This window comes from Salvelinus fontinalis, chromosome 33 (genome assembly GCF_029448725.1).
Source record: "Salvelinus fontinalis isolate EN_2023a chromosome 33, ASM2944872v1, whole genome shotgun sequence".
In the NCBI taxonomy this organism is placed as follows: domain Eukaryota; kingdom Metazoa; phylum Chordata; class Actinopteri; order Salmoniformes; family Salmonidae; genus Salvelinus; species Salvelinus fontinalis.
The window spans coordinates 24,025,468-24,051,411 of NC_074697.1; the positions used below are offsets into that span (position 1 = coordinate 24,025,468).

Below are 25,944 nucleotides of genomic sequence, written 5' to 3' on the forward strand. Positions count from 1 at the left end.
ATTCAACCTGGTAAGGTTGGGGAAGCTCGGTGCTCAAGAGCACGTGTCCTCCTTCACGGTCCGGTATATCCGGCGCCACCTTCCCACCCCAACTCAGTACCACCAGTGCCTACACCACGCACCAGGCTTCCAGTGCATCTCCAGAGCCCTGTTCCTCTTCCACGCACTCTCCCTATGGTGCGTGTCTCCAGCCCGGTACCTCCAGTTCCGGTACCACGCACCAGGCCTAGAGTGCGCCACGAGAGTCCAGTGTGCCCAGTTCCTGTTCCCCGCACTCGCTCTGAGGTGCGTGCCCACGGCCCGGTGCCTCCAGTTCCGGTACCACGCACCAGGCCTATAGTGCGTCTCAGCCGGCCAGAGTCTGCCGTCTGCCTAGCGCCAGAGCCGTCCTGCCATGACCAGCCAGAGCCGTCCTGCCATGACCAGCCAGAGCCGTCCTGCCATGACCAGCCAGAGCCGTCCTGCCATGACCAGCCAGAGCCGTCCTGCCATGACCAGCCAGAGCCGTCCTGCCATGACCAGCCAGAGCCGTCCTGCCATGACCAGCCAGAGCCGTCCTGCCATGACCTGCCAGAGCCGTCCTGCCATGACCAGCCAGAGCCGTCCAGCCAGGACCAGCCAGAGCCGTCCAGCCAGGACCTGCCAGAGCCGTCCAGCCAGGACCTGCCAGAGCCGTCCAGCCAGGACCTGCCAGAGCCGTCCAGCCAGGACCTGCCAGAGCCGTCCAGCCAGGACCTGCCGGAGTCCCTCAGCCAGGACCTGCCGGAGTCCCTCAGCCAGGACCTGCCGGAGTCCCTCAGCCCGGACCTGCCGGAGTCCCTCAGCCCGGACCTGCCGGAGTCCCTCAGCCCGGACCTGCCGGAGTCCCTCAGCCCGGACCTGCCGGAGTCCCTCAGCCCGGACCTGCCGGAGTCCCTCAGCCCGGACCTGCCGGAGTCCCTCAGCCCGGACCTGCCGGAGTCCCTCAGCCCGGACCTGCCGGAGTCCCTCAGCCCGGACCTGCCGGAGTCCCTCAGCCCGGACCTGCCGGAGTCCCTCAGCCCGGACCTGCCGGAGTCCCTCAGCCCGGACCTGCCGGAGTCCCTCAGCCCGGACCTGCCGGAGTCCCTCAGCCCGGACCTGCCGGAGTCCCTCAGCCCGGACCTGCCGGAGTCCCTCAGCCCGGACCTGCCGGAGTCCCTCAGCCCGGACCTGCCGGAGTCCCTCAGCCCGGACCTGCCGGAGTCCCTCAGCCCGGACCTGCCGGAGTCCCTCAGCCCGGACCTGCCGGAGTCCCTCAGCCCGGACCTGCCGGAGTCCCTCAGCCCGGACCTGCCGGAGTCCCTCAGCCCGGACCTGCCGGAGTCCCTCAGCCCGGACCTGCCGGAGTCCCTCAGCCCGGACCTGCCGGAGTCCCTCAGCCCGGACCTGCCGGAGTCCCTCAGCCCGGACCTGCCGGAGTCCCTCAGCCCGGACCTGCCGGAGTCCCTCAGCCCGGACCTGCCGGAGTCCCTCAGCCCGGACCTGCCGGAGTCCCTCAGCCCGGACCTGCCGGAGTCCCTCAGCCCGGACCTGCCGGAGTCCCTCAGCCCGGACCTGCCGGAGTCCCTCAGCCCGGACCTGCCGGAGTCCCTCAGCCCGGACCTGCCGGAGTCCCTCAGCCCGGACCTGCCGGAGTCCCTCAGCCCGGACCTGCCGGAGTCCCTCAGCCCGGACCTGCCGGAGTCCCTCAGCCCGGACCTGCCGGAGTCCCTCAGCCCGGACCTGCCGGAGTCCCTCAGCCCGGACCTGCCGGAGTCCCTCAGCCCGGACCTGCCGGAGTCCCTCAGCCCGGACCTGCCGGAGTCCCTCAGCCCGGACCTGCCGGAGTCCCTCAGCCCGGACCTGCCGGAGTCCCTCAGCCCGGACCTGCCGGAGTCCCTCAGCCCGGACCTGCCGGAGTCCCTCAGCCCGGACCTGCCGGAGTCCCTCAGCCCGGACCTGCCGGAGTCCCTCAGCCCGGACCTGCCGGAGTCCCTCAGCCCGGACCTGCCGGAGTCCCTCAGCCCGGACCTGCCGGAGTCCCTCAGCCCGGACCTGCCGGAGTCCCTCAGCCCGGACCTGCCGCCCCTTGTCCCGGTGCTGCCCCTTGTCCCGGTGCTGCCCCTTGTCCCGGTGCTGCCCCTTGTCCCGGTGCTGCCCCTTGTCCCGGTGCTGCCCCTTATCCCGGTGCTGCCCCTTATCCCGGTGCTGCCCCTTATCCCGGTGCTGCCCCTTATCCCGGTGCTGCCCCTTATCCCGGTGCTGCCCCTTATCCCGGTGCTGCCCCTTATCCCGGTGCTGCCCCTTATCCCGATGCTGCCCCTTATCCCGATGCTGCCCATTCAGTTAGGTGGGTTTAGTTGGAGGGTGGTCATTGGGTGGGGGATACGGAAGCGGGGAGTGACTATGGTGGTGTGGGGACAGCGTCCAGAGCCGGAGCCACCACCGTGGACAGATGCCCACCCAGACCCTCCCCTAGACTTTTGGTGGTGCGTTCGGAGTACGCACCTTGAGGGGGGGGTTATGTCACGTTCCTGACCTATTTTTATGTTATTTTGATTATGTTTAGTTGGTCAGGGCGTGAGTTGGGGTGGGCATTGTATGTTGTGTGTGTTTGGTTAGTCCATGGGTGTTGTATGTGTATGGGATAGTGTTTGTTAGGTTGTCTAGTTATGTCTATGGCTGCCTAGATTGGGTCTCAATCAGAGACAGCTGTCATTCATTTGTCTCTGATTGGGAGCCAGATTTAAGGTAGCCATAGGCAGTAGGCTTTTGTGGGTGTTTGTTCCTGTGTCCACACATGGACGGTTGAAGGTTAGTCACGTTTGTTGTTTTGTAGTGTTTTGTTTGCTGTTTTCATTAAAAGATGGCTTATTTCCCTCAATCCGCATCTTGGTCCTATCCATGCTCCTCCTCGTCTAAGGGGGAGAACAACAATGACTGCCTTTACACCAGGTCTACAGGCCAGGTCTATTATAATACCGGCCAGGTCTATTATAATACCCACCAGGTCTATTATAATACAGACCAGGTCTATTATAATACAGGCCAGGTCTATTATAATTCAAATCAGTTCTATTATAATACAGGCCAGGTCTTTTATAATACACACCAGGTGTATTATAATACAGGCCTGATCTATTATAATACAAGCCTGATCTATTATAATACAGGCCAGGTCTACAGGCCAGGTCTATTATAATACAGGCCAGGTCTATTATAATATTTGCCAGGTCTATTATAATATTTGCCAGGTCTATTATATTACAGGCCAGGTCTATTATATTACAGGCCAGGTCTATTATAATACAGGCCATGTCTGTTATAATACAGGCCTGGTCTACAGGTCTATTATAATAAAAAACAGGTCTATTATAATACAGGTCAAGTCTACAGGCCAGGTCTATTATAATACAGGCCAGGTCTATTATAATACAGGCCAGGTCTAATATAATTCAAACCAGTTCTATTATAATACAGGCCAGGTCTTTTTATAATACAGGCCAGGTCATCAGGCAGGTCTATTATTATATAGGCCAGGTCTATAATAATACAGACCAGGTCTATTATAATACAGGCCAAGTCTATTATAATACAGAGCAGGTATATTATAATACAGGCCTGATCTATTATAATACAGGCCAGGTCTATTATAATACAGACCAGGTATATTATAATACAGACCAGGTCTCTTATAATACAGACCAGGTCTCTTATAATACAGTCCAGGTCTACAGGCCAGGTCTATTATAATACCGGCCAGGTCTATTATGATACCCACCAGGTCTATTATAATACAGACCAGGTCTATTATAATACAGGCCAGGTCTATTATAATTCAAACCAGTTCTATTATAATACAGGCCAGGTATTTTATAATACAGACCAGGTGTATTATAATACAGGCCTGATCTATTATAATACAAGCCAGGTCTATTATAATAAAAGCCAGGTCTATTATGATACAGACAAGGTCTATTATAATACAGGCCTTGTCTACAGGTCAGGTCTATTATAATACCAGCCAGGTATATTATAATACAAGCCAGGTCTATTATAATACAGACCAGGTCTTATATAATACAGGCCAGGTCTATTTAATTTGAAGTGACTGCTGTGGTTAAGTGATTATTATATACGTCTATGTAAGTGATTCATCATTACAATATTACAGTTCATAGAGCAAGGCCATGGTGGTTATCAGATAATGGACGATGAAGGTAGGTTCTGAGCACATTTGTAAATTAATTAATGTTATGCATATGTTGCATCCTAATTGTGTTATGCAAGCATTTGTGTCTGGAGGTCAATTTTTTGCAATCCAAGCAAATCTTGAAAAGATTTCTTAGAATTTTATTTGAAGGGGTTGACAAATAGTAGCTAAACTGTATAGAAACAACATGTTGCTTTTCCCCTAGTGTTTGTGTTGTAACATAATGTAATGATAAATACAGGCACAATCAGTAACCATATTTGACGATGGCATATTGAAAATGTACTTTTATGCCATCTCTGGAAGGCGCTCTAATGGACTAGTTAAGCACGACAAATGGGGGAACACGTTCCATGTCGAACATATTTTATTGTTGATTGACGCGCCACGTCATATACCATTCAATCGTTTCCCAATACATACGTATTAGAAACACATTTGACAGCCACAATATTTTTAATACAAGCCAATTTACAATATGTTAATTTCTGAGAAATCTCTAACGTCCCATAAACGTCCACTAGAAATGGTTCAGCCCGGAGGGTTACAGGAAGTTGTAGCAGCTGCCATGTTTAGCTGCTTTGTTGTAGATTCCGTCTAGGTTTCCTGCAGATTTTAAGTGTTGCAATGGAACCGAGCTGGAGTACATTTTTATTCCAGGTAAGTGTCATCAGAGTGGTAAATTTGATTAACTACATCTAAATGTTACTAGATGTCTAATGCACCGTTGCTAATGGTGATTTTAAACGTGGATTTCTAGTAAAACTATTCAAGCAAAACAATGGTAGCGTTAGCTAATATTGGCTAGCCTATGAGCAATCCGCTGAAAGAGCTAACGTTAGCTCGCTAGCTCACTACATCAATCCCAGGCTTCCAGCTGTGAGGTATATGGATGACGCTCGAGAGAGAGAGACAGAGACAGAGACAGAGAAGGGAGGGGGGCGATCTGGGTGCCCCCCCCAGTTTTTGTAGATTGTTGGTGTTAATACATACTTTAATCAAAATCCGCTAATGCATGTTTATTATAAATACCGGATAAATTGGAATGGGCCCCATTTAGCTAAATAGAAAAACTAAGCAAGCTAGCAAGTGATCATGGCCGCGCGTTGGTTAGTTAGGATGCTAGCCAGCTAGTTGTAGTTAGCCTCAAAGAACGAGAACAATCCACCTCCAGCGGCGAGCCATGCTAGCTCGCGAGTAAATGTGGCATGAAAACATATATATTTTTTTTTTTGCAGTCAGTGATTTTGTTTACACATTTTGATAGGATTTGAATGATGTTTTGCTTTCAGCAAATCGCACTCGTATACATGCTGGGCACGAGGAGGGAATGCCCCGCACTTCCGATTCTAAAATTTCCCCCCTTTTCCTCGTCCCAAAATATGTAACCGCGGGTTGGAGAAAGAATTCAAACTATGCAGTAATCTGCAGCCAAGATGCTAGCTAATTCTTGCACTACTGATCATTTGTAACCCCTCTGCCCTATGTCTGAGATTTATATTAGGCAGCTTGCGGAGGATATTCGCGTCCTTGGTTGTCTGCCTTTGGTGCGATTTAAATTGCAAATACAGGAATAGGGATGGTATTTGCCATTTACCATTTTATTAAGTACCTATATCCATCCAATCTATACATATTCAGAATTCCTGGACATGGTTACAGCATTTTTAGCAATGCACAACTTGCACCTTAATCAGTTGCAAAAATGCTTTTCCTACCCTCTGGCACTAGGTGAAAAGTTGTCCATGTAAAAACCTATCCTCTTGTTGCACTATGTTCATGCAGAGGAGTTGTAGTATTTACTAATGTGTGCTTGTAACAAGACATTAAACATCTGATAAAAACCTGTACACATATTTTGCCGATGTTATTGCAGGTGCAGCGAAATGCTTGTGTTTCTAGCTCCAACAGTACCTAACAATATACACAAATACCCCTGAATTAAGAAATATCAGGACGAGTTATGTCAGTGTGGAATATATGTATATGATGGACAGTATATGAGTAGAAAATATGTGTACAGCAGTAGTTATATAGGAGGAGCCCTGACTAGAATACAGTAGATTATTTTTATTTAACTAGGCAGGTCAGTTAAGAACAAATTCTTATTTACAGTGATGGCCTATTCAGGGCAGAAGGACAGATCATTACCTTGGGGATTCGATCCAGCAACCTTTTGGTTACTGGCCCAACGCTCTAACCACTTGGCTAACTGCCGCTAATATACATATGAAATGGGTAAAACAGCATGTAAACATTTATTAAAGTCACCCGTGTTCAATGAATATACATAGGGTAGCAGTCCCCCCCCAAAATAAAGTGCCTTTGGAGGAAGAAAACATGAAAGCAGTCAACTTGCCAGACACTAAATTCATTGATTGTATACATTACATAACCATTGGGAATTAAACCACCAACAGTCACGTGTGTCAGCTAGATCTTGAAAATGGTTCTCTTTCCATCACACCTGGGGGGAATTGCATTTTAAGAATCCAGAATATGTATGCCTAGACATTTGAAACATCCTCTTTTATGTTTATTTTCCTGGAATGTTGATCATTAGCTTAAGGGGAACAGGCTATTTCTCCTAGTGGACATGTATGTAACTTTTACTGTCCAATCTATCTGGCAACCTAAGATGCATTACAAAATGCAGTGTCAGTTAAATTATTAGATGAATTGGACCTTTTTGAAGACCCTTATTCACAACATCTCAAATGGCCTACTGCGTAGTGTCCCAATCCCAGGTCAAATGTGAACACCAGTGTTGAAAATGTATGTCCTCAAACCACTTGCCAGTTGTTTTTTTTCTTCCCTACTCCGCCTAATCATATTGTAGCTGTAGTGGTAGGCCTAGTTCTGTTCCCTCAGCGCTGGAGAGGTGCAGCTGCTGCCAGTTAATTGGCGTGAGCCGAGGACCCTTGATAATGGTTTTATTTTGTTGCTAACAAGGTACAAATACCTGAAGCTGGTGTGATGGAGCAGTGGATGAAAATGGAAACTAAGTAGTTGTTATTTGGAGGCTCCATTTGATTCGCTGGATTGGATAAAGCATCTAATGAGGCTGTGCGTCACTTGTTACTGTTCTGTAAGCGTCGGAAGTTATGCTTGGTGCGGGGGGGGGGGGGGGGGTTGTCAAGCTATGCAGTTCTCAATAATAGTGTTCTCGTAATCCTCCTGAATCAGATGAAGATGACTCATTTCTTTTCTCACTATTTTAGGACAAACCTACATTTTAGGATTCCCCTAAGACAATACGTAATAGGGTTTTGTTTTACTGTTAATGTTAACATTTTATTAACAAGATCAGTATTTTCCTTTTCTTTTGTATTAGTCTTCTGTAGGTCCCATGGTTCCAGGGAATCCACGTAGGGACTACTACACAGGGATCAGAGTAAGTTCATGTCCTCCACAGTAAAATCCCTGTAACCTGTGAACATTTTTTTTCTGCACATGACATGACCCCAACCAAGCCCTCAAAACATAGGTAGAACAAAGTATGTAGTCAAGGTCTTAGTCCTGGTTTCAGGGTTAACACTCAGATCTTGTTGCTTCCCTCATGCAGGTTGGTGCCTGAGTATGTTTATCAAGTTTTGTGAGAACACAAGCAATACCAATATATTTGAACTATTACTGTTTCTGGGATCATAAAATAAATTAGGCACTTCTTGTCTGAGCAAATGGCAAGCTGTGTTCTTGGGGGCCGTGTTTGATATCTAAACAGATTAGCATTGTGGTCAATGAGATACTTCTCCATCATTGTAAAGCCCCGCCCCAAATCTCTGACTGAATTAACAGAACAGGCTGCTTTTATGTTTTTGTTGTTTTGTTTTCCACGCCCCCACTCCGTTTCAACACTATTTATCTGGGAATGACCTCAGCCTTCAGAGCGGATTTGTATCAAAATCATCAGAGCAGCGTGAAGGCACAGCGGGCTTCAGCTCCCTATGCGTCTGAGTCTGAGAGCCTTGCTGTCTCAGACACACACACACACAGCTAGAAGAAATGCTAATGGTGGTAAGAATTCCAGTCTGGATCCAACTACAGTGCAGACGGAGGATAAAAAGGGGACTCGACACCCTGTGACTTCACCCTCTTTTTCCCCCATTCCCCAAAGCACGCCAGCTGAACAGAATCCCCAAATCAGGCAGGACTGGTGTCACAAAGGCCCCCCTGAGGGTCGTAAGTGCATCACTGCTTGGATTTGTGTCCTCTACGGCTCCACAAAAGAGCATAAAGAAAAAGGAACACAATTTGGGATTTTTCCCGGCTCCCCCAGCTCAGACCCCATCCCTTGCCTGCCTGGCTGACCGTATTGGGATGCTTGGCTGAACCTGAAAGCCCAGGGGTCAGCTCTTTAACCCTGCCCTATGGTGATTACGGAAAATAACAAGGTCGTTTCAAATGTGGTGTCTTTGGTTTGCCCGTTGTAAGGTTGCTGGGTACAATGTAAAACTCTATTCACGCACCAACCAAAAATATTCATAAACCCCCCGCCCCCCCACCCATTCTTTGGGGGCTGCCGTGACCAATTGGACAATGCCAGCAGCTGCAGATGTCCTCTGTACACTGCTCTATTAGCTACCAGTGTTGGGTAATTGTTTTGCAATCTTGTCAGTTTTCATTACACTGGTACATGTTTTTCAACCACTGCAAAACAATAGACAATCAGCAACATTTTGGGTAGTGTATGATTATTAGTAGGTGATTATTGAAACATTTCCTGATTTAGTGTTTAAAGGAAATATTTAAATGTTGTAATGTTTTATTTACGTATGGTTGATGGTTGTAGTAGGTTATATAAGCCAGTGGGATGAATGTGATTCGGGGGTGTGTAATTAGTTTGAGAGTTTGACGCCTCAACCAGCCTGCACCCACAGCACCACATAAAGGTGGTGTGAAATTGCTCCAAAAGGGATATTTATAGCAGATGTAACATACTGCTTATACAACACGTACTGAGACACAACACAAGTTTCATTTCAAATAATTAGCATTAGTAGGTTCTGTTATCGCCATTCAAAGTGGCACTGAATAGTAAAGGGTCTGCTCGTCATTGCAGATGGATACCGTGTTCAGGAGGCATGACATTGGAGGAAATGTTGAAGAAGTAGATGAGAAACTACCTGAACTTGTCCAATTGGTCAAAGCAACCATTCTGGACAGTATTTACACCCCCCAAATCAAATAAATGATGGCGCCAGAGGGGATTTCTGCTGTTTTATGGGCTCTTAACCAACCATGCTATTTATTAAAAAAAAAAAAAAATGCTAACTTATTTTGTACATAATGTTGCTGCTACTCTGTCTTAAGACCAAAAAGAGCTTTTGGAAATCAGAACAGCTATTACTCACCTTAAACTTGACTAAGAATTTCTCTTTAATGAGTCGGACAAGAGGGATTTACTCCAGACACCCGAACAGGCCCTCATCCCCGTCATTCGCAGGAGAAAGACTGAAGAGGTATTGCGGAAAGAGATCAGGGTGCCTTGTAAGAATCCGCCGACGAGTGGCTAGTCTGCCCTTGCTATCCGTACTGTTGGCCAACGTACAATCGCTGGATAATAAATTGGATGAACTAAAAGCACGTATATCCTACCAACGGGACATTAACTGTAACATCTTATGTTTCACTTAGTCGTGGCTGAACGACATGAATACAACAGCTGGTGCACGATATCTAAGGAAGTCTCGAGCATTTGCTCGCCTGAGGTAGAGTATCTCATAATAAACTGTAGACCACACTATCTACCGAGAGAGTTTTCATCTATATTCTTCGTAGCTGTCTACAAACCATCACAGACCGATGCTGGCACTAAGACCACATTCAATGAGCTGTATTCCGCCATAAGCAAACAGGAAAACCCTCATCCAGAGGTGGTGCTCCTAGTGGCTGGGGACTCTAATGCAGGGCAACTTAAATCAGTTTTATCTCATTTCAGCACGTTAAATGTGCAACCAGAGGGAAAGACCACCTTTACTCCACACACAGAGATGAGTACAAAGCTTTCCCTCGCCCTCCATTTGGCAAATCTGACCAAAATTATATCCTCCTGACTCCTGCTTACAAGCAAAAAATAAAGCAGAAAGCACCAGTGACTTGGTCAATAAAAAAGTGGTCAGATGAAGCAAATGCTAAGCTACAGGACTGTTTTGCTAGCACAGACTGCAATATGTTCCAGGATTCTTCCGATGCTATTGAGGAGTACACCACATCAGTCACTGGCTTCATCAGTAAGCAGCATACCACCCTGCATACCACTACTGGCTTGCTTCTGAAGCTAAGCAGGGTTGGTCCTGGTCAGTCCCTGGATGGGAGACCAGATGCTGCTGGAAGTGGTGTTGGAGGGCCAGTAGGAGGCACTCTTTCCTCTGGTCTAAAAAATATCCCAATGCCCCAGGGCAGTGATTGGGGACACTGCCTTGTGTAGGGTGCCGTCTTTCGGATGGGACGTTAAACGGGTGTCCTGACTCTCTGAGGTCATTAAAGATCCCATGGCACTTATCGTAAGAGTAGGGGTGTTAACCCCGGTGTCCTGGCTAAATTCCCAATCTGGCCCTCAAACCATCATGGTCACCTAATAATCCCCAGTTTACAATTGGCTCATTCATCCCCCTCTCCCCTGTAACTATTCCCCAGGTCGTTGCTGCAAATGAGAACGTGTTCTCAGTCAACTTACCTGGTAAAATAACGGTAAATAAATAAATAAAATAAAATAAGTGCATCGACAATGTCGTCCCCACAGTGACTGTACGTACATACCCCAACCAGAAGCCATGGATGACAGGCGACATCCACACTGAGCTAAAAGGTAGATCTGCCGCTTTCAAGGAGCAGGACTCTAACCCAGAAGCTTATAAAGAATCCCGCTATGCCCTCCGACGAACCATCAAACGGGCAAAGCATCAATACAGGACTAAGATCTAATCGTACTACACCGGCTCCGACGTTCGTCGGATGTGGCAGGGATTGCAAACTATTACAGACTACAAAGTGAAGCACAGCTGAGAGCTGCCCAGTGACACGAGCCTACCAGATGACCTAAACTACTTCTATTTTTGCTTCAAGGCAAGTAACACTGAAACATGCATGAGAGCATCAGCTGTTCCGGACCACTGTGTGATTACGCTCTCCGTAGCCGATGTGAGCAAGACCTTTAAACAGGTCAACATTCATTAGGCCGCAGAGCCAGACGGATTACCAGGACGTGTACTCCGAGCATGCGCTGACCAACTGGCAATTGTCTTCACTGACATTTTCAACCTCTCCCTGTCTGAGTCTGTAATACCAACATGTTTTAAGCAGACCACCATAGTCCCTGTGCCCAAGAACACTAAGGTAACCTGCCTGAATTACCCGTAGCACTCGGGTCTGTAGCCATGAAGTGCTTTGAAAGGCTGGTCATGGCTCACATCAACACCATTATCCCAGAAACCCTAGACCCACTCCAATTTGCATACCGCTCCAACAGATCCACAGATGATGCAATCTTCATTGCACTCCACACTGCCTTTCCCACCTGGACAAAAGGAATACCAATGTGAGAATGCTATTCATTGACTACAGCTCAGCGTTCAATACCATAGTGACCTCCAAGCTCATTACTAAGCTAAATATCTCCCTCAGCAACTGGATCCTGGACTTCCTGATAGGCCTCCCCAGGTGGTAAGGGTAGGTAACAACACCTCAGCCACTCAGATCCTGAACACGGGGGCCCCTAGGGGGTGCGTGCTCTGTCCCCTCCTGTACTCCCTGTTCACTCATGACTGCGCGGCCCGGCACGACTCCAACACCATCATTAAGTTTTCTGATGACACAACAGTTCAAAAAATATAAATGCTATGGTTTCTCAAGTTTGGCAAATATCTCAAAAGAACACAAGAATGTAATTAACACAAATTCACAAATACACATACTGTAATAATCAACAGATGATGATGGTGAATGTAATAACACGTCATTCTAATGGAATCCAGAGAGAACAAAACCCTGTCCTCAAACATTTACTTAGTGTATTTAGTCTTCATAATCATCCTTCAATTTTGTATTTAAAAAAAAAATGTTTTCCTTTTTGTGTGTATTTTGTTCATTTTCATTGTGTTGTGTGAATTGGAATGAAAGCCTGCTGTTGTGGAATTTGAAAACTGTGCGAGACAGTTCCTGATCACCAACAACGACGAGACGGCTTATAGGGAAGAGGTCAGATGCCAGGACAACAACCTCTCTCAACATGGTCAAGACTAAGGATATCATTGTGGACTACAGGAAAAGGAGGACTGAGCACGCCCCCATTCTTATCGACAGGGCTGTAGTGGAGCAGGTTGAGAGCTTCAAGGTCCTTGGTGTCCACATCACCAACAGCCAACATGGTCCAAGCACACCAAGACAGTCGAAGAGGGCATGACAAAACCAAATCCAGCGATTGTAAATTTGCCAAAAGATTTGGCATGGGTCCCCAGATCCTCAAAAGGTTCTACAGCTGCACCATCGAGAGCATTCAGACTGGTGGCATTACTGCCTGGTATGGCAACTGAGGTTGAAGGCCGAACAAGGCCCTACAGAGGGTAGTGCGTACGGCCCAGTACTTCACTGGGGCCAAGCTTCCTGCCATCCAGGACCTCTGTACCAGTCGGTGTCAGGAAGGGCCTAAACATTGTCAAAGACTCCAGCCACCCTAGTCCATAGACTGTTCTCTCTGCTACCGCACGGCAAGCGGTACTGGAGCACCTTGTCTAGGTCCAAGAGGTTTCCTAACCGCTTCTACCCCCAAGCCATAAGACTACTGAACAGCTAATCAAATGACCCACAGTGGTGCCGAAACATTGGTATTTTACCCAATAAATTCCTGGGAGTGTGTGTGTGTGTGCGCAACCATTTTCTTCTATTTTAGTTTGTTCTCTGTTAGTCAGCACTACATTATTTAATGTTCTCTGTTAGTCAGCACTACATTATTTAATGTTCTCTGTTAGTCAGCACTACATTATTTAATGTTCTCTGTTAGTCAGCACTACATTATTTAATGTTCTCTGTTAGTCAGCACTACATTATTTAATGTTCTCTGTTAGTCAGCACTACATTATTTAATGTTCTCTGTTAGTCAGCACTACATTATTTAATGTTCTCTGTTAGTCAGCACTACATTATTTAATGTTCTCTGGGGGTGCTCCAGCTAATGCTTTTTATTAGGTATAGTTAGCTAACACATAGGTTGTCCCGTGCTAGATGCTGTACCAGTAGAGGAGGAAAAAAAGATCAGCTTACATGCAACAGATTTAGATTATTGAGTGGCAGGGAGCTGTGTGTGTGTCTAGACAGCCTGTTATTTGTGTATCTTTGATGGATTCGTTTGAGCAGATCTCGAGTTGAATATTTTGGGTGTGCAATGCTAGATTTAGTCTTCATTGTTAAAAAAATAAATAAAACTTGATGTGGTGAAAAGGGCAAGAGGCGTAAATCTACAAAGTGAAACAAACCTGCCGATTCTATGTATGTAGTTGGTCAGGTGTGCTGTATATTGTTCATGTCATTCTGGCACGACATAACTGACTACATCACCCACTGAGCTCAAATCTCAGAGTTTAAATCCTCTCCTGTGTCTTATTAGTTATATGGCACCTTGAACAGCTGCCTCATAACCCTCTTCTCCCCTCCTAACCCTCTTCTCTCCTCCTAACCCTCTTCTCTCCTCATAACCCTCTTCTCTCCTCCTAACCCTCTTCTCTCCTCCTAACCCTCTTCTCCCCTCCTAACCCTCTTCTCCCCTCCTAACCCTCTTCTCCCCTCCTAACCCTCTTCTCCCCTCCTAACCCTCTTCTCTCCTCCTAACCCTCTTCTCCCCTCCTAACCCTCTTCTCTCCTCCTAACCCTCTTCTCCCCTCCTAACCCTCTTCTCTCCTCCTAACCCTCTTCTCCCCTCCTAACCCTCTTCTCCCCTCCTAACCCTCTTCTCCCCTCCTAACCCTCTTCTCCCCTCCTAACCCTCTTCTCTCCTCCTAACCCTCTTCTCCCCTCCTAACCCTCTTCTCTCCTCCTAACCCTCTTCTCCCCTCCTAACCCTCTTCTCTCCTCCTAACCCTCTTCTCTCCTCCTAACCCTCTTCTCCCCTCCTAACCCTCTTCTCTCCTCCTAACCCTCTTCTCTCCTCCTAACCCTCTTCTGTCCTCCTAACCCTCTTCTGTCCTCCTAACCCTCTTCTGTCCTCCTAACCCTCTTCTCACACCACATTCATCAGGGCTGCACTTGTGTTTTTTCTGAGAGGCTCAGATGCCCTGGCTGGAAATGGCTCCCTTTCTATTTCTGGTAAATTAATGGATGTCCCTCTTTTTAAAGCCTGTCCTTCCTCTTAGAACGCAGCATTCATGCTGACAGGGCTGGGGTTGTAGTAGTAGTAACTTGGCTGCCTGAATGGCACAGGGGAAGACTTGGAATAATTTTTATTTTTGTGGGGGGCTCCCGAGTGGCGCAGCTGTCTAAGGCACTGCATCTCAGTGCTAGAGGCGTCACTACAGACACCCTGGTTCGATTCCAGGCTGTATCACACCTGGCTGTGATTGGGAGTCCCATAGGGCGGTGCACAATTGGCCCAGCGTTGTCGGGGGTTTGGCCGGTGTAGGAAGTCAATTGTAAATAAGAATTTGTTTTTAACTGACTTGCCTAGTTAAATGAATAATGGCATAAATTGAGCAACCTCTTTTTGAGCCTCAAACCTCAACGTCACCCACAAGGATACCCTTAGATATCACCAGAAAAGCTTTTGAGTAGTATAGCTTCGTTCATGAAATTCATCAACAACATCTGTAAATGGAAGCTGACAACCAAATTGACTCATCAAATAAGAAAAGTGAATCAAATTGTCATACTCTGCTCAATTCTTTGAAAAATTAGAAGTTTTGTTTTACTGTCATCCTTATCTTGGAAACAGCGGTAGTTCTGCTGACAAGGCAGTCCGTTTCAACTCTCTGGAGCAGTCAGAAACAGGTCTCTCTCACTTTCTCTCTCTGCTACATGCAGCTGTAGTAGCTTTGAGGGTGTGACTGACTGACACTGTAGACTGTGTACTGATGTGCTTCTGCATGGCTGTCTTTGTGTTGTCCTTCCAGCAGGCCAATGAAGCCCTGCATCACCAGCACCAGGTGGCCCAGAACAGCTTGCTGCCTCTCCTCCAGTCAGGAGGACCAGAACCTGTGGACCAGAAACCTGTGATGCCCATCCTCTTGGACCAGAAGCCCCCAGTCAGCGTCGCAGAGCTCCTCAAGGACAATGTGGCCAGTGGGACAGGCGGAGGAGGAGGCGGTGGTCCCGTTGTTGTGGTGAAGAAAGAGCCCAAGTCCAAAACACCTTTCATCTGTGGCTACTGCAACAAGGCCTTCCGGGACAGTTACCATCTCAGACGGCACGAGTCCTGCCATACTGGCGTCAAGATGGTGTCTCGTCCCAAGAAGACACAGACGGCGCCCACCATGGTGCCCATGATCTCCACAGTGCCACAGCGCGAGAACAGCGGCGGCCAGCCCTCTTACATCTCCACCATCGCTGGCATCCTCACCACGGCAACCACCTCGGCCTCCACGGGCTCCAGCATCATGTCTCCCACCATGGTGCCCCAGCAGCACCAGCATCAACAGCAGCACCATCATCAGCAGCAGCAGAGCCAGCCCAAGAAGCCTGCCAAGCCAGTGAAGAAGAACCACGGCTGTGAGATGTGTGGCAAGGCCTTCCGTGACGTCTACCACCTGAACCGTCACAAGCTGTCCCACTCAGACGAGAAGCCCTTTGAGTGCCCCATCTGCCAGCAGCGCTTCAAGAGAAAGGACCGCATGACCTACCACGTGCGCTCACACGACGGGGGCGTTCACAAACCTTACATCTGCTCTGTCTGTGGGAAGGGCTTCTCCAGGTGCGTGGTGCAGTTCAACTTACTCAAGTTTCCCTTTAGTCCACTTAAAAAAAAGTTAATTGTCCATAGTACATGTTGAACTGTAATTGTTAATAATGCATTCTGAGAAAGAGTTTGTGTAAGGTTCTTTGGAATTTCACATATTTCTTACCGTTGTCTCTTTTTCACTGCTTCCATTTTAATGGGCCCCAAATATATTTTCTAATTGTGGGGAAAAAGCAAGAGGGCCATATTAGAACTTTTCAAATGTCGTCTTAATTCAGAATCGGATACGTTTATGTAGAAGAAGCCTAACTGACAGGCATAAAGGACTACAAGAGGGCAGATAGTATCCAACAGGTGCAGCCTCATAAAACAATGTCAAATGTAGCCCTAGATTAATATGAGGATGATACAAGTCCATGGCAGGCTTGGTTGGGTATAAACATTCCACTTGAAATTGATATTCAGTGGTCAGTAGCCTCATAATTTAAAGGTGTGATGAATTTTGGAAATCCTCATGTGTTGGAATGTAATTGAATTGGACTGGTTAATCAGTCTCAATCGATAGGAATTTAGGAACATTGCTTTGCATACTAGCATTGGGATGCCAATGATGCTTTAATGCACATAGCCAAAAGGTGTTATGTACAATTTCCACTTAGAATGAAATTCCTCAATCAAAGAACAAGGTGGAGTATAATTTGAATGCCTAAAATCACATACCAGAATGCCTATTTATATGGTAACCCTATGAGACAATGTCCTTAATTGTTGTTCTGGACCACATCTTGTTTGTGTGTAGCTTTTATGAAGCTTGGCCATGATTACCGATGCCCCACGCAGCTTCTGTTCAGACCATAGTACTGGCTCATGACATGCAAGCAGTGCCCCACCATGTATATAAACAGTATCTGGACCTTTGCGTGCGTCACATAGTAGTCCCTCGTGTCCCCCCTCTCAGGGATATCGGCAGGGGACAGGGAGAAGGCTGCAGGGGCCAGACAGCACCAGAAGAGATGGGTCTCCAGTGTCGCTCCTGCAGCTCCCAAGGCCAATGGTAGTGTTCTGACTCACTGACTGGTCTGATTTCTAATCATTGATTTAGCTCCTCCCCTTTTGTTCTTTCCAATATTGGAGAGTATTTTGTTATTTCCCCCCCAACCTAACCCTTTCAGACATCATTAAGTTGTCAGTGAACAGTGAAGTTCTTGAGCTAAATTATTAGCAACTAGCGAAGTGAAGGATATTGTATCATAACCATAGTGACTTGGCGCAAAGTAACACATTTTACTCTTATGCGGCTAGAGGTGCATTTTCATGCTTGGCAGTCCTGAAAGAGGCTATTCCCCTCTTCTTTAACGAAGAAGTGTTGTGTGGGAGGGGAGATATGAGCTTTTCAGCTCCACTGCACTCCTGAGGAGATGGGATTGGACTCCTGTTCGCCATCACGAAAAGCCTGCTAGTGTGAAACCACCTCCTTAGAGACATTTTCAAGCCACACTCTCCTCCTTTGTTGGAGGGGAATTCTCTGGCTGCGTTTGTCCAATAGCTACATTTCACTAGTGCGGCTTAGTGAGGGCAGAGGAGGGGGACTGAGCGACAGATGGACGGCTGTGGTTGCCAGATAATTGTCTGCTCCAGGGTATACTGTAGAACAGATGATTTTTTTTGTTGTTGTTGTGATGTTGTAGAATAGAGTTCTAGTTTGATTTTGAAAAGTTCTAGTTGGATTTTGGTGTGGCTCAACTGAATAACTCTGGTCTTGTTGCAAGAACATCAATTATTACTTTGGGGGAAGGAATGCATTTTGGAGGGGTGTAGTAGTGGATTGATGCTCCAATAGCCTGTGTCCCATGGGTCAGATATGGATGCCATGAGACTAACATTAATTTAATAAATAAAACATCTACAGTAAATGTAACATAATTGAACTATTATGGTATAACTGTGGGTTCACAGAGAATTTGTAATTTGCCTGCAATCTTTGTTGTCCCACTTTGTTAATTGAATCACGTGTCAACACAGTAGCCCCAGCTACTGTCAGTGTATGGCGTTATTGATTCAACTGTACCAGTGTTTTAGCTATTATACCAGGTTTTAAAATGCATGTGTTCTTCTGTGTCCTCTCCTCCTGCAGGCCTGACCATCTAAGCTGTCATGTGAAGCATGTTCATTCCTCAGAGAGACCCTTCAAATGCCAAGTAACGGTAAGGAGCCAGGCATCCTCCTCCGGGACGCCACCTTCCCTGTTAATGGTCACTTTCCTGTTCCGCACATTCACTCCTGGTTTGTTGGATTAAGGATGAGATTATTACGCTAACTCCCAATTGTAAAATATGTCATCTCTCCTGAGTCTTCAAGTTGCAGACATGTCTGCAGTGTACACACACACAAACTAATTGAGTGAATTTTAACATTTTTGTTTATTTATTTAACTAGGTAAGTCAGTTAAGAACAAATTCTTATTTACAATGACCGCCAAACCCGGACCATGCTGGGCCAATTGTGTGCCACCTTGTGGGACTCCCAATCACGGCCGGTTGTGATACAGCCTTTTACAGATTGTATCTCATCTGATATCCCCGTCATTGTCCCTGTATACCACCCCAGGCCTGCACCTCTGCTTTCGCCACCAAAGACCGCCTGCGCTCCCACATGATCCGACATGAGGGCAAGGTGACCTGCAACATCTGTGGAAAGATGCTGAGCGCCGCCTACATTACCAGCCACCTCAAGACCCACGGCCAGGCCAGCTTCAACAACCCCTGTAATAAAGGTACGCCAGGCAGCCTCCCACTCTCCTCCTCCACTCCCTCCATCCTTCCCACTCTCCCCTCAGCCACACCTAGCCTGGGGTGCTCCAGACCTAGGTATTGAATCTTATATTTGTTTTCTTAAAAAATACTTTAGGTACTTATTCTGTCCCTATCTTTATGCTGAAAGCACCCCATGCATTGTCGTTCTGTGGTGTCCTGTACATCATAGGCAGGCACAAAGCATGTTGTCAGGGGTGTATTCATTCTGCCGATTCTGTTGCTAAATGTTTCTTAAATGGAAGCAAATGGAATGAAACGAAGGGGGACCTACCTGAATTTGTCCAGTAGATACTCTTGTTTTGATACGAGAGTTTCTTCAGAATCATGAAATGGAGTGGAGAGTGACCCATGTCTGTATGTATTTTATTCCAATATATTTGGGTCAGGATAAAGAATGATTAGGAATAGGCCAACTTTATATTAGTCATTTTCATGGACATTCATATCCTTCAGTGCAGCACCACAACAAATTGACTTTGAGATTCAAATGTACTGCACAACAGTCCACAACTGACAAGGACTGTGTTACCACTCATTCAGGGATTCATATCATAATGTCAGTTTGCTGGGGCCATCCCACAGCCCTGTCTGGTTTACCAGTTGTTTACATGTGTGGTGGGGATGACAAGTATCTCTGCTGAAAGAAATGGATAGCGTGTAGCAAGAAATCTGGTAGGAGACGGTCTAAATTTAAAGGGCTTTGGACGTTCAATTCATTTGACGCTCATAGCAAACTAGTGCAGCAATACAAGTCATTCAAATGCGATATGCGAGTCGACCAAAGAAAACACTTAATATCCTCTTAAGTGTTGATGGGTCTATATGCTGTTTTCAGACTCTGTGGGTATCTTGTTTGTCAGCTGTTGAAATGGAGGTTTATGACATCTGCTCTCTTGTTGGTTTGTCAAACCTCCACTGACTTATGGGTGTTGAAGTCCAGTTTGGAAGAATAAGATCACTCTGATAAATTTTTCATAGGATTGATCACTTTAAAATGGCACGGGCAAAATCTATTGTTCAGCAGACCCTAATCATTTTACCCAATAAAATGGATATGCATACATTATACAACTATCTGTTTCTGTCCTCACCAGCTACGACGTGCATTAAACATTTTAGTACTTGGTAGAAGGCCAAATGATTAGCCCTTCGTGTATCTAACCCAATGACCTGTGTCCCCCTATGCCTTTCTGGCACGCAGAACCAAGTGATGCCCTGTCCCAATCAGTCCTGTCAATCAATGTAACCCCTATCTGTCTGTATCTCTGAATAGGGCTAAGTGACTGGCAGTGGAACCACCACTCAGGGCTACGAAAAGGTAATCTAGTAGCTAAAGCCGAAACCCATCCCGATCCCAACCCCTCCAAATTTGTAGCTGTATACTTACTTATGCATTGAAGTGGCCCATTTTCCACTACAGATCTGTCTTCTAGCCTAGCGTGTGTAGTTCTAGTTGTTTTACAACCAAGTCGTTGCAGATGCTTGTGTGTTATGGTATCAGGGTTTTATTTCATTAAGCAGGATCAATAAGTTAGCTAGCCAAATGACTTTGATCAACCTTAAATTACAACTCGGAAGGTTTAAGTGGAATATGGGTTGTTTACAGCATTGAGTTAATTATACCATACCATTTCAAGTTGACTATAGTATGAAAAAAAGTGTTTCTGAATATTAGCTGAAAGTTAGCTGGCTAGCACATTGATCCTGCTTTTTGAATTGCCCCCTCAGGTGAGTTGACGGTAGGAGAGATCTTAAATAACTCGTTCCAAGTCCTTATGGACATCTCTCGTTTTCAAGGTAGGTTCATAAGAATCCTACCATGTGTTTTATCATGTCTAATCATTTTAATGTGTGTGTTGACCGTTGCAGTGACTCAAACCTCGGCCCCTCTAACCCTGTGGAGCTTGGGGCTATCCTAAATGGTTTGTAATGAACGATCACCCAGCTCATTCTGTCTTTCTTTCGCTCCTTCCCTCCCTCGTCTTTCCTCAGACTCTAACAACGTGCACAACTCCGGCTCGGTGACGCCCGTCACCAACTCTGCCGCCATCACCTCGGCCATGAACCGTGGCAACGCCAGCAACCCGGTAACCATCGCCGCCCAGATGAACATCACCACCAGCACGGTCAACATCACCTCTCCAATCAACCTGCAGCACCCAGTGACCATCACTGGGCCCATGAATATAGCCCACCCTGTGGCCATCACCTCTGGGATGCCCATGAATATAACCGGGCCGCTTAACATCGCCATGCGGCCCATGGATAGCATGCCTTTTCTCTCCCAGGTCCTGCCTTCCTCCCCTCCCTGGTAGTAACCCCTTCCCTGGCCCCTGGTTAGCTTCTCTTTATCAACCCCTCCCACCTCTCTCCTTCTACCCCCAAACCACCACCTCCTCCCTTACTTTAGCAGACCTTCCTCCTTACCAGGAGTACTATAGATGATCTTGTAGTAGAGCAGAGGTGTAGTATGGTGGGCTAGCTGGACGCTGTACCCGTCTGTCTGTCCGTCTGGCTGCAGTGGGAGCAGCTGTGAATGCAGCATGATGAGAGGTGGACTGGCCAGCCCCTGTAGATGCTGGTGCATTTTATTACCTTTTAACTGCCGGTAGGAGAACAGTCCTGGAAATCATGTGAAGTCTCGGAAGGAGGAATGGAGCTTTGGAATGATGCTCCAAGTGGATGCCTGACGTAAACAAACAACGAGTTATGCCTCGCCTCTTGCGTCAGAACATACCTGCACATTTGGCATTGGAATGAAACTGTAACAAATGTATTGCTGGTATTAATGTTTTTAAATGCTCTCTTACAGAGCAGATAGTTTTTATATTAGTTTTCCTTTTTTTATTATTATTATTATAGCCTGCTAATCAGTATTTAATAGTTGTATGCTTTGTAAGGAGTTAAGAACAGCAAAAGGGACAAAGGCTACCATTTTGCAGGATGGTGATTTTTCTGGAGAGAAAAATATCAAAGGCTCAACAGTTCAATCTTAGGTCAATGCCTTTGACTGTATAAGGTGAGCTCTCCCAGGTCCTGATGCCATCAATGGAAAATGGTCACATTCTCACTGCTGGTTACTGTAAACCTATACATGGTGTTTGTTAGTTTTGTTTTTGGAATAGTTGTCAGGTGTATTTTTAGATGACTTGATAAAGTAGCCGGAGGACATTACAGTGGTAATGTTACAGGAACACAAGGAGGAAATGTCTCGCACTGAAAGCATATCCCCGAGTTATTGTCCTGAAAACAGCAGTATTATTAAGAATCAAAATGAGTAGTGTTGACTGTGAGCCTCGTTAATGTAGAGGCTATCAGAGCCACCTAGTGGCGCAGTAGACACTATGCTGAAAAAACAGTCCCAAAGTTCACCTTTTAAAACTTTTTGTGAAAATAGTTATGTTGGGAGAGGTTTTGGTAGGGCCATTTAATCCCCCTCTCTTTTTTAGTTTTTTATTGCAGGTTTAGGATCTTATAAGTATGAACTTCTACTCAGGAACTGTGCTGAGAGTAGCCCAGTCTTTTGATGAGAGTAAAAGGATCAATTTAAGGTCAACACGCAACCTTATACCCATTCTTTGTAAATATTACAACAATTATTTTATTTTGTCTTTGCCTTTCAAAAAATGTAATAAAAGTAGATATCCTTCAACACAGGTCAGGGCTGTAATTACTTTATCAATGTCAATATGACTGTCCATTGGACTACTTTTCCATAGTTTACTTCCCAGGTTAGTTTGAGGTTTTTCTGTCTCCTGAGGTCCTTTTATTATATTACTGTAGAACCAAAACTGCCATCTGGGGCCCACGGTGCCCGGAAAGAGAATGGAAGCAGAGATGAGAGGCTGTGTCAACTACATGTGTTCTAGAATGGTCAAAGATTATGGGTCAGGGGTCACAGGGCTGCTGCCTTCCCCAGCCCAGTGCCTACTGGCGTTGCCTAGGCCTACGTTCAGTACACAGGCCTCTCAACTGGCAGGAACTCTTTGAAACACGTGTAGCCGGCACGGCACCGATGTGAGCCATTGCCCCAAAATCAGGCTGTATGTCAAACTCGTGGACGTTCTTCAGAGACTTCTGCCCTCGTCAGTGGCATCGCCTTCCCTGTGTCTCTGTCTTGGGAAAGGCAAGATGTATGAGGCCTTTGCTAGTATTGCATGCATGCCAACACAGTGCCCCAAGAGAATTACTCTAATCTGGTATGGAGTTGTGGTCTTGTTGGCATTGGATTCCCTTTCCATCGATCTCGCATCGATGTTGCATGTAGACGTCTGAGCTCGTCCAAGTTTGGGTTGAGTAAAAAAAATAGTCATTAGACTTGACAACTTTTTAAAAGAAAACACTAAAAACAGAATAGTTTTGAAGTACGTGTATGTTTGTCATTTGGCCTTCCGCAGTGGCCGTAACTAGTGTGTCTGAACTGCTTTACAACAAGACTATTTCACACCTCTGCTTCCTCTTCTAGATGTGATGGACAGAGACTTCGACAACACTAGTGCCCAAAAGCCTGTTTTAGCATGGGCAGCGCCATTGAGGACTTTTTGAAGAAGTCAACTGGGTGGGACTTCCTATAGGGTTAAGGAAGGATCAAATTCTATCCAGGTCATCAGGTGGGATCAACCAATGAATTATACTCATGAGGAAACATTCCATAACTGCAGGTGTCAGTAAATTGCCTACCTTGGCTTAATACATGTTCTAACAAAACACTCCAGGTGGCAGTATGCACCCTTTTAGTTTGTTTGCCAACTCATAGAAGTAGAAGAAGGTGTACTATTTCAGAATTCAATGGCGCTGCCTCTGCTCTCACAGATGCCATAATATCTATGGTGATGGACTTGTTTTGTGAAGGAAGCCTTAACTGTTCAGATGGCTCAGAGCTAGACAGCCCCCTCAACCAAATTGATATGTTGTCATTTTTGAGGGCGGGGAGTATGGTTTACATTGAATTAAGTGTTTTGTAAGCAACATTCTAAACCGTTATAAACATTTTGACAACATGTTCTGTAATAATGTTTTTAATAAAGGGCCATTACTCTTATGCACCATCAGTTTCTTTTTAACCAAATGCTTTTAATTTGTTTACGATGACACTACATTTTTTAAACGCAATGATGGTTTTGGGCTTAACTTTGATTTTTTGGAAGAGTTAAGTTGGTCTGATCTTTCTCAATTTTCTTTATGATTTGGAAGTTCTTGGAGCCCTGTGAAGGCTGATGAATGTATATCTTTGTACAAAACCATTTAGTTCAGAGGACATGTTAGTTATGATAGACACATGCAAGGAAAAAAAAAAACCTTTTTATAAATCTTTTTGTATTAGAACATTAACAACGGTAATTTTGTATATACGAAGACTAGGCTTTCTAATTAGCATAAAGGTAAACATTCCTACTTTTTTTTTTTTTTTTTTTTTTTTTACATATTTGTCAAGAATAATTGTAAACATATGCGCAATGTTTTTATGTGCCTTTTATTTGGGTTGTCTAAATAAAAGTACTATAAAACATGATTGTGGACCGTCCATGCTGAGTCTCAGTGTAGGGAGGACAGAGTTAACATTTGGCACACCCAACACCTCCTAAAAGGTATCCTTTCTTTATCTCATCCCCCCCATTCCCACCCCTCAGGTGTCTACACTGCCAGGCTCACAGTTGGCGTGCTATTGGAGTATGGTGTAATGATAAGTGCCTCTGTGACTCTGCGTATTGAGAGGATTTGGGGTGTATTGTGCCAAACCATGCTGTGTGTGGGTGTTTTTTTTTCTTTTCACTCATTTAAATTTTTATCAATTAAACTTGGAAATTTGGATGGGGTGTCTCAGTTTGTTTTGTTTGTGTGAACTGCACACAGTATTCTAATCAAATTTTTTTTCTCACATCTTCATCTTTTTGCGGCCCAGACTTTAGCTCCTACTGTTAGTGTCAATGTAATCTGGTTCAGTGCACATTAGCCTGGGGATGAGTACGACCCTGCCTCACGCAGGAAGCGGCGCAGGTCCTAATCCAGGCACTTGTCATCTCCCGTCTGGATTACTGCAACTCGCTGTTGGCTGGGCTCCCTGCCTGTGCCATTAAACCCCTACAACTCATCCAGAACGCTGCAGCCCGTCTGGTGTTCAACTTTCCCAAGTTCTCTCACGTCACCCCGCTCCTCCGCTCTCTCCACTGGCTTCCAGTTGAAGCTCGCATCCGCTACAAGACCATGGTGCTTGCCTACGGAGCTGTGAGGGGAACGGCACCTCCGTACCTTCAGGCTCTGATCAGGCCCTACACCCAAACAAGGGCACTGCGTTCATCCACCTCTGGCCTGCTCGCCTCCCTACCTCTGAGGAAGTACAGTTCCCGCTCAGCCCAGTCAAAACTGTTCGCTGCTCTGGCACCCCAATGGTGGAACAAACTCCCTCACGACGCCAGGTCAGCGGAGTCAATCACCACCTTCCGGAGACACCTGAAACCCCACCTCTTTAAGGAATACCTAGGATAGGATAAAGTAATCCTTCTAACCCCCCCTTAAAAGAGTTAGATGCACTATTGTAAAGTGGTTGTTCCACTGGATATCATAAGGTGAATGCACCAATTTGTAAGTCGCTCTGGATAAGAGCGTCTGCTAAATGACTTAAATGTAAATGTAAATGTGGATGAGGTTCGTGTCAGTGTGGATCCAAGTAATTTAAAAGGCAAAGATGCATGACTGAATAGGATGAAGTGGGGACTTTACACACACACACACACTGGACAGTTTATTAGATACACCTGTTCACGAAAATGGTTCGCTCCGATAGTGAGTTCATGGTCACTGCAGGCAGGCATTGAGACATTCAGTTTCGATTGAACGTTAGGTCACTTGTTTTAACCATTCTAAGCGACTGAGTGTGGTATGATAGTCGGTGCCAGGCAAAGCGGATCCAGCATTTCAGAAATTGCTGCCCTCCTGGGCTTTCCGAGCTCGACAGGTTCTAGGGTTTACTCGAAAAGTGTGCGAAAAACATTGTCAGCAGCAGTCCTGTGGGCGAAAACAGCTCATTGTTGAGGTGG

At 46.2% G+C, this 25,944-nt stretch overlaps 1 protein-coding gene across 7 annotated transcripts; it reads left to right on the plus strand.

Moving 5' to 3' along the window:
* The first annotated feature begins 4,768 nt into the window (after window positions 1-4,768).
* Window positions 4,769-24,718, plus strand: LOC129831856 (vascular endothelial zinc finger 1-like). Of its 7 annotated transcripts, XM_055895363.1 has the most exons (9): window positions 4,769-4,873; window positions 7,548-7,607; window positions 15,313-16,109; window positions 17,053-17,148; window positions 18,229-18,298; window positions 18,702-18,867; window positions 20,181-20,225; window positions 20,636-20,704; window positions 20,900-24,718. In XM_055895363.1, exons 1-9 carry the CDS (start codon window positions 4,841-4,843, stop codon window positions 21,220-21,222), a joined length of 1,659 nt encoding a protein of 552 aa, XP_055751338.1. In that variant the 5' UTR covers window positions 4,769-4,840; the 3' UTR covers window positions 21,223-24,718. The 7 variants fall into 7 exon arrangements, with proteins under 7 accessions (XP_055751338.1, XP_055751341.1, XP_055751342.1 ...); XM_055895366.1 differs by lacking the exon at window positions 20,636-20,704; XM_055895367.1 differs by lacking the exon at window positions 17,053-17,148.
* Window positions 24,719-25,944: the final 1,226 nt, after the last annotated feature.

Coding starts and splice junctions, on each gene's coding strand:
- LOC129831856 (XM_055895363.1), top strand. CDS start 4,841: ATGGAACCGAGCTGGAGTACATTTTTATTCCAG. Junction 18,868..20,180: donor CAACAACCCCTGTAATAAAG/GTACGCCAGGCA, acceptor ATCTCTGAATAG/GGCTAAGTGACTGGCAGTGG. Junction 20,705..20,899: donor GGACATCTCTCGTTTTCAAG/GTAGGTTCATAA, acceptor GTCTTTCCTCAG/ACTCTAACAACGTGCACAAC.